The 9,042-nt window shown below is 39.9% G+C and overlaps 1 protein-coding gene across 1 annotated transcript; it reads left to right on the top strand.

Annotated features, from left to right (window-relative positions):
- The first annotated feature begins 2,973 nt into the window (after nt 1–2,973).
- Nucleotides 2,974–8,549, top strand: rab38b (RAB38b, member of RAS oncogene family). Its single transcript, XM_034684040.1, has 3 exons — nt 2,974–3,500; nt 4,914–5,191; nt 6,740–8,549. Exons 1-3 carry the CDS (start codon nt 3,272–3,274, stop codon nt 6,887–6,889), a joined length of 657 nt encoding a protein of 218 aa, XP_034539931.1. The 5' UTR covers nt 2,974–3,271; the 3' UTR covers nt 6,890–8,549.
- The last annotated feature ends 493 nt before the right edge of the window (nt 8,550–9,042 follow it).

The following is a 9,042-nucleotide window of genomic DNA, read 5'->3' as shown; positions in this document are numbered from 1 at the left end:
TTACCATTTTTTCCCTCTCATCTGTAATTCATTGCAAACGCTCCTTATTTGCATCGTAGGACCACAAATCATTCAGATTAAAGAAATCCCTCATTACAATCAAGTACATTTTCTGTGACTCTTAAAAAACTGAAGTTAAACAGTAGCTGGAATACATTTGTTTATTTTGTGCATGACTTATAAATGACACTTAAAGGCTGAACACTCATCACGTTTTAAGGAGTCACGTTTCCACTTAACACCAAGGACTAAACCGTGTGTTATTTTTACACATTCTATGTTGATGTTATTCATGAACCCTTTCTAAATAAGTAAATTGTGTCAAATGGCCGTGTGATAATTAATAAACCTAACAGGAAACAGGGTTTCTGGGGCACGCTGAATTAAATAACACGATGCAATTTCCTGTACTGTAAATTAGACCAGAATTAACATTCAGAAGATGCTGGGCAAAGTTTGGAGGGTTATATATTTGATGAGTTGAGGGACAGAGATAATAAACATGCACATTGTTTATCCTTGGGATGTGATGATGGTATTAGCTGCCCCCTCACAGCAGCACAACAACAACAACCTCAGGCCACAAAATGACCATAAAGTTGAATTAACACCCACAGCTTACACTGAACATTAACCCCCATGAAGATGATTAACTTTATAAAAGGTCAACTTTACTGATGTAGGGAGAAGTTACTGTTTTTGTTTTTTTGGGATTCACTTTTTATTGGTTTTCAAAACAGCAGAAGAAAACTAAAATCAGAGAAAATAAAAATGTAGAAATTAATAATGAAAACATATTGTCACATAAAAAGAAATAATAAGGCCATCGACAAAAGAAAGCAAAAAAAATTATGAATAAAAATTAGTAAATATAACTAGGTGACGCACTTCCTGTTAGGTTAAGGATATAGGTGCAGGAGGATTTTTTGTACATCTTGATGCCATAAATATGTATATGCGATTTTGTGCATGTAGCTCAAAAAAAGGTTCTATGGATAGGGGTGTTTGAAAATTTTAGGGGGCGCTTTTTGAGAATCTTTTCACGAGCCACACAAAATAATACATTTTACACCAGGCCTGATGAGTGTGTGAAGTTTGGGGAGTCTCGGGCTACATTGAGGCATGCAAAATTGGGGTAAAAGTGTCATAAATTAAAAAATTAAAAAATAATAATAATAACAATACGATTAATTATCTTTAGGGTTTCAATAGGGCCGCGCTGCCACTGCTTGTCGGTGCTCAGGCCCTAATAATTTTGCACAGGGAAAGCACTGGGATCAGAGCATTGCGATTATTCACCTACCCTTATAACAATTCTATGCGTAGCAAATATGATTCTCATTCCCTATTTCCACCACAAGGACATAATAGAAATATCCAGAGCAAGTGTATGCACAACAAACAGCTGCTACCCAAAATTAATACTGTAGTGTAACCATCACATTATATTGTAATCCTTTACATCCAAGTAGTTAAGGCCATTCCTCCTATATACTGTAAACTGCATATTGTGTAACCCACATCATCAAATAATATCAAGCGAGTTCCATAATGTTAAAAGTTACTGTTTTAAAACCTAGAACTTTTATTGTTTTCTCTCACTCGCGTTCAATTCACACAAGAAAAGCTCAAATAAGCCACATCACCATTTCTGGCTTTGGCACATGGGTACTGTGTTTGCAGGAACATATGTATAATCACAGCCTTACTCATCTCTGACTTGGCATACATGTACCTCTTATTTATGACAAGAGAAAATAACCATTTGAGCCTTTAAGCTGTTAGCCAAGAAGCAGGATGTCTGTGTAGTCTAGACCTGACAACAAACAGGTGCACACACCAGTTTATTTTTCACTTGTAATATTCCTGATTAAACACAGATATAATCTTGATATCTCTGTTATCTTACTTTCATAAGGGTGGACAGAGTTTTCTTAGTTTATTTGACGTGTTCATTCACAGATTAATACTAAATTTGGGGACAATTCTTCATTTGATCAGATATTATGTACAATATAGATCATGACTCATTGCTAGCTTTCAGATCCACCTTGTCTTTTTTGACTGCTGTGGTCTTTGCAGTTTACCCCTGTGGCCAGGGTAAATGTTAACGTTCATAGGACTATGAAACATTAACTTTAGGTGTCTTGTAAGATAGTGGCCTTTACATTATACAGCATGTTAAAGCCATAAAAGACCAAGCACTTTGCACAGTAAATGTTGACCTGTACCTGAACCACTGGGAAAACGACTACAGGAAGAGTGATTGTATATGCTGTAACAAGTAAAGAAACATATTAAGATGACTTTTTTTTTTTTTTACCTGGCCATTTTGATGCCATTAGCAGGGGCGTGTCCAGAGGGGTGGCCAGTGGTGGCATGTGCCATAAATTATAACAGATTGTTTGCCTTATCAGATGCAGGACTTAGGTTAAGATCACCATCTAGTAGCTTTTTTATTGTTTGGTCTTAAAATAATTAAGAATATTTATAAGTTGGCACTTTGGTGTCATTTTTCAAAGTTAAACAATCCTGCACAATACTGTAACATCTCTTTGAAACTTTAATACACACAGTCAAAGAAGATATTTTGAATGGAGACAGAAAGGGTCAGTAAATGTTTGTTTTTGCGTGTGTTCACCCCTGCATAAGTCAGTCCTCCATTTGTGCCCCCCAAGTCTCAAAAGTCTGGACACGCCCCTGGCCATATGTTGTGAAATGTGGTGAAAGGGTACTGTTGAGGATGCCTTATATTTGCCATGTGAGTATGACAAGACAAACTTACTGGCATTACTTCCCCTGAATGCATTATGACTCAGTTTCCGAGATGCATTTTAAAAGAACTGTTTAATAATCAAGACAAAGAGTGGAGAGTTTAAGTTTGGCATTTTGAAAGGAAAAACGGAAAAGGGCAAGAACTGGCCAGCCTGTTTCGCAGCACATAAAAAGGTTAACTCAAGACAAGAGTTACATCATGTTTCAGTGTATTGCACTAACACACAGACGAAGCCCTCTAACAGGAACTACCTCTCCGCGCAGCGCCCTCAGCAGACTGTGCGCACCGCGCGTCTCCCCGGGGTGACTGGGCGAGGTCCTAAGCTCCCAGGCCATGCCCCTGAGCTGCATTAACACCGAGACACACTTCCTCAAGGGAGGGCGGGTCCTAATCACACACAGAGAGGGAGATATACAGGACCAGGAGGGGGGGTTAAGCCTTAAATTCTCATTCAAAGAGTGTCAAAGTAGCTGAAAGTTGTTTGACAGGTAAAGAATGAGTAACCACACGTCGTACGGTAACGGGATGCAGAGCCTGCGGAGGGAGTACCTGTACAAGGTGCTGGTTATCGGGGACCTGGGGGTCGGGAAGACCTCCATCATCAGGCGGTACGTGCATCAGACTTACTCCACCAACTATAGAGCCACCATCGGGGTGGACTTCGCTCTGAAGGTGCTCAACTGGAACACCAAGACTATTCGACTCCAGCTGTGGGACATTGCAGGTGATTACTTTTTAGGGGACTGTAGATCATTAGGGTCCTGACCAACTATTTGAAGGGACCTGGGTCCTTAGTTACCTTAACATTGTGCACCATGTGATCTGCAACTAACTGAAAGTGTATTTATGATGAAATAAGCTGGAAGAGGAAAAACCCTTTTATGGCTGATAAAGTCAAATGTTGTGGTGTAGGGCTGGCTGTCATAGTTACAGAAAAGCTGATGGTTTCTGGAGATAAGACCTATTTCGAAATTGACAGTTATGCATGACTGTTGTCAAATTGCAAAACACTCAGCTCAAAGATGCACTGTCACTGTAAGGAGCTGGTTTAATGACACACACACACACACACACACACACACACACACACACACACACACACACACACTCACTCATTGTTGGTAAGGGATGACCAGCATGCAGCCCTTCAGTCATTCATTCAAGGTATGGTACCGTAACATGTGATTGTGGCTCATGTGAGGAAGATTTAAAGGCCAGTCACAGAAGTGTCATTGTAGTCTAAATAAAACACAAACATCATTAGCTCACACATGCAGGCACGTGCTTTAAGAGCTTCATTTAGGTCCATCAAATCAGATTAAGCGTCTGATTAAATCTTATCTACCTGCTGAAAACTAGAGAAACCACATAGTGTAGATGTTACGTTCACATGATGCACTTTGAGGTTGTATAGAACTTTACAATTGCACCATTTACTGAATGACAGCATGTCAGCTGACATGAGTGACGTGCGTCTGTCTCAGACAGCTGTCACAAAACTGCACACGAGGGTCTTTCTTGTGAGAAAGGAGGAACTTCTGATTCCATGTGGTGTCAGGTTTTCCATTTCCTCTTAATTGTGGGACATGTGGCAGCATTTATCTGTGTTTCATTTGACAAAGGTGGAGTCCTACACACATTCATCAACCATTAAACCTCTCAGTTAAGGATGTTTTATAAAGGAAAAGCAGGATTCAAAAGCTTCATGCTGTTTTGGATCAACAAGTCGTGACTTCAACAGGAGAACACACACCCTGGGGAAATGTGGAAACATTTGCGTACCTGCACACAGACATTTCACTTCGTTATATTTACATAGGTATATTGTCTACATGCAGTAAAGATTGAGGACTATGTTTGTTTTCAGTTCAGTTTGGGCAAAGTACAGGTATTCATTTAAGCAGGCCTATTATTAGCAAGAACAAGTAGGTGCATTGACCGTCTAGTTAAGTGCAACGTGACAGTAAGACCTCAGGAATTTGCTGTTTCATGGAAAGCAAGCAGGCGCTGCCAACTGCTGTTTGGCTGCAAAAATGCAATAAAACAATGAATAACTGTCATCAAACTCATGGCTGAGAACCACAATGTTGAAACAACAATGGCTTAAGCTTGTGTGTGTGTGTGTGTGTCACCACAGGTCAAGAACGATTTGGTAACATGACGAGAGTGTACTACAGAGAAGCAATGGGAGCCTTCATAGTGTTCGATGTGACGCGACACACCACCTTCGAGGCTGTGGTCAAGTGGAAGGAAGACCTGGACTCCAAACTCACGCTTGCTGATGGACAGAGCATCGCCACCGTGCTGCTGGCTAACAAGTGTGACCAGGGCCGAGAGCTGACCAGCAACGGCCTCAAGATGGACCAGTTCTGCAAGGACCACGGCTTTGTCGGCTGGTTTGAGACCTCTGCTAAGGTAAGGGAAGAGTATGGTGGGAGTTTTACTTTTTTTAAAGTCCTTTTTAATGTGTTAAATTTATTCCTGACTGTTACCGGGCCTTATTAGATAAAGAAGTAGTTTGCTATTTGGATAAAAATACTCTTAGTTTCTTCCTTAATGAAAATAAGAAGAAAAGATTAGTGCCACTCTGCCTCCTGTTAGGTAAATGGAATTTTGTAGCAAGAGACAGATTAGTTTAGATTATCATAATGGCTAAAAATGGGGAAACATTTCCCTTCTCTGTCAAAAGGCAACAAACTCTGTGGAGGTTTATTTCTCTGTATTATTCTCTGTTATTCTATTATATTAAGTATAGATAGATAGATAGATAGATAGATAGATAGATAGATAGATAGATAGATAGATAGATAGATAGATAGACAAGGGTCGTATTAATATTCTTATATAACTGTCAGCCAAGATACAAGTAAGTGCAGAGGTCCCAAAATGCTCAAGATTGGCTTAAATTATCAACATGATAATGAATGTGCGAAATGGGCCTTTTGCAGTAAGTGGCTGATACAGTCAGTGGAGATCTTCTCCCACTCAGGTCACCACAGTCAGTGAAACACATCCACACAGAGCCAACTGGAATTTCATATCCTCATGGAAAGTGGCTCTGTGAGATAATTTCTGAAAGCAGGGACAGAGAAACTAATTCAGAGGAAACGCTTCAGTGTTTGTTTTTTCCAAGTGTTTGATTCAGTCAAATGGAGTTATTTAATCTGTGTATTTGAGAGTAAATTTCAAAACTAAATGACCTTTATGTAAGCTTCTTTATCAGACACATTGTCGATGTTGTCTTGTGGCTTCATGGTTATGTTGAAATGGAAAATTACAGGTTTCTTCTTGATCTCATATTTCCCCATAGTTAAGGTTAGTCCTAAAAACTTGGATCTGGACCAGAACTTTAATGTAGTCACATGTTTTCTTTTGTCAAAATATGAGTGCAAAAGTAAACATGAAACATCCCTTTTTTAAATCCACCTCCTTTCCCTTACTCACAATCTATCTTCAAAATCCAGCACTCTCTGCACCTCTTGCAGATCTTTGAAGTCCATAATGATTGTCTTTATTAACACGTCACCTACTGACACCCATGTGTTGCAGCAGCATAAGTGTGCTGATGTTCTGGTGACATCAAGACTCAACATTCTGAAGGTCAAAGGTCAGAAAAGGTGCTGGCTGTGTGAACAAACATGCATCCTTCTTTGGCAGCAGTTAGAAAACAATGTTAACAGCAGCTATTTGAAGTGCTTTCGAACACATTGAGGTGTAGTGTGCACACGTGGTGCTTTTTGACATGACAGTGTTAGTGTATTGGTTATCCATACAAACCCAAACAGAGTCCATTCAAATGAGTGTCTTAAAGATCTATAGGTGACAGGCTAACTTTGCATAATTGAACACATTTTTTTGTGGGAACTTTTATGCTCTTTTTACAACCCTCTACAAAAACAAGAAATGCTTATAAAAAATTAACTATAGAGGCGTGCCTAACAGCTGTTTCTCTCTCTCCTCCAGGACAATCTCAACATCGGTGATGCTGCAAACTTCCTGGTCAAGCACATCATGGCCACAGAGAATGAAATCCTGAAAAGCGTGATACCAGACACCATCTCGCCTCAGTACGACCACAACAGGCAGTCGAGCTGCTCTGGATGCTTCAAATAATGTCTGAGAGGAATCTCATGGAGACATATTCGGACAAAGAGAGACAGGCATACCGCAGGAACTTCCAGTGAAGTGAAAGTCCCCATGAAACAGTTCACCTTCTGTGTTCCAAACACAAGCTGAAGATTTTTAGTCTGCGGCATGACTGACTGAGGAGAGGCATGTGGATTCAATAGACTTTTGGTAACTTGACAAACAGTGTTTAAAGTTCTTATCAGGCAAACAAGTGACTCTTCAGGTATCCACGATACATTTCTCTTTCTTTTGTTGTTTTGTTTTTGGCATGATTATTCCTATTATCAAAATATCAGTCTTTTTTTTTTAAGGCTGCTCTTTCATCTGGTCAAGATACATTCCTTAATGAAATAACAGTTTAACTGGATTAAAGACTGAAAACAAGCGCTGTGTTGGCCTCAACTCCACACACACACACAGCACTTTCAGCCTGACAGAACGCAGCATTGACAAGCTCAGTGGATCCTGAGATCTGCTAAATATAATTATGTGAATTTGCACATGCATTGCTTATTTTTATTGTGATTTAATTTATTTACAGTATGCGTTTATGAAATACTTTTAATGTAATGCTGGTTAGTTTATTGTGTTAATCTGCCTTTATATTTCCCTCAGATGACTATTGTGTAAGCCTTATCAAAGCAGGCACATTAAGTAACAATGCAGTCTTATTAATAGAAAATAACTTGTTTGTTTGTGGCGAGCAGCTGCAAAGAACAGGAGAGTTTAACGCTGAGACACACAAACAGCCCGGAGTGTGTGCGCGGTGTATCGCGCCCTTTGTGGCCAGAGAATAGTTTCAGTGGAGAAGTTCAGTTTTGAGTGATGAAAGGTTCTCAGACATGTTTGTTTGTTAATGGAAGAGAGTGGGTGTCTTGTGTTTGTGTGTGTGTGTGTTGGTGTTTGGTCATTTTTTTCTTTATAAGAAGAAGAAGAAGAAGTAGAGCATCGATTGTCTGGATGTAAACCGGACATCCTTATGAGTCCGCCTGCTAGAGCCGAACCTTCTGTATCCATGGTAACTAGCTCAAGTCTTTTTTTTTTTTTTTTATGGGTACCCTCAAACGTCTGTGTGAAGCTATTTCTTGCTGTACTTGCAACCATACAGACTCAAATGCACACACACACACACTCGTACAAACACATGCACACAGATTTCTCCACTGTCCATGTTCTTGTTACATTTCTCCTCCTCGATTACTTCTCATTTAAATCTTAAAAACTCCATCCTCACTGAGCATGGATGTCTTCTTTTTAAATGTCACCTGCCCCCCCTTCGTCTCGACTTTCTTCTCTGATTCAGCATGTACTGCACATTACATAAATCTGCACAGGCTCAACTGTACACCCACATAAGCAGCTTGATTTCTTGATCTTCCAAGAAGTTGACACTGGTTGCATTTATGTGACTGTTCTCTTGTTTTTGGTGCATCTCTGCAGTGTCTTCTGTAAAAACCAAGCAAGTCGTTGTCAAAGCTGTGCCTTTTTTTTCCTCTTCTGTTACTTAAGGGTGATGTCATTTTGTGTGACCTGATACAAGCCAATGTTTACTCAAGTCCCTTGTTATAAAAATGTGCTAAGCTGGCTCAGATTCATGTCATTATGCGGTGCATTGTGAGTTAAAGAGATTACAGTAAATGCATGATAACATGTGTTATAGTGGTTTCTTATGTGTCCAGAGGGATCCCAGGGGTGGAACAGCCAACCTTGAAATCTGATTAACCACATCCGCTGCCACCTCAAAATCTCATACTAGGATTTGGATTCCTGAATGTTACCACTCTGATTTGTTACCAGAGTTCAAAAGTTTAAGGAATAAGATGTTTGTTTGTTTTTCAAGTTATATTTTTGGGCTTTTGTATCTTTATTTTAGAGTGGATTGGACAGTGGATAGAGTAAGAAACCGGTGTAGAGTGGGGGAATGAGAGTCAGGGAAAGGGGCCGTGGACTGGAATGGAACCTGGGTAGCCCGACCCTGGGCGTGCAACTTAACCATTAGGCTAAGTCCATGCCCGAATTAGGCATCTTTATGATACTTTACTGTTAAATCAGTCAGGACTGCTCTTGTCAAAAGGATGATATTTTGCATGCGATAAGTTATATTTCTCGGTAGGGCTCTGTTCTGGGAGCTCCCTGCC

Source organism: Notolabrus celidotus, chromosome 5 (assembly GCF_009762535.1).
Source record: "Notolabrus celidotus isolate fNotCel1 chromosome 5, fNotCel1.pri, whole genome shotgun sequence".
NCBI classification, from domain to species: Eukaryota; Metazoa; Chordata; class Actinopteri; order Labriformes; family Labridae; genus Notolabrus; species Notolabrus celidotus.
The sequence above is the reverse complement of the archived record's forward strand: the minus strand, read 5'-3'. Positions and strand labels throughout refer to the sequence as shown.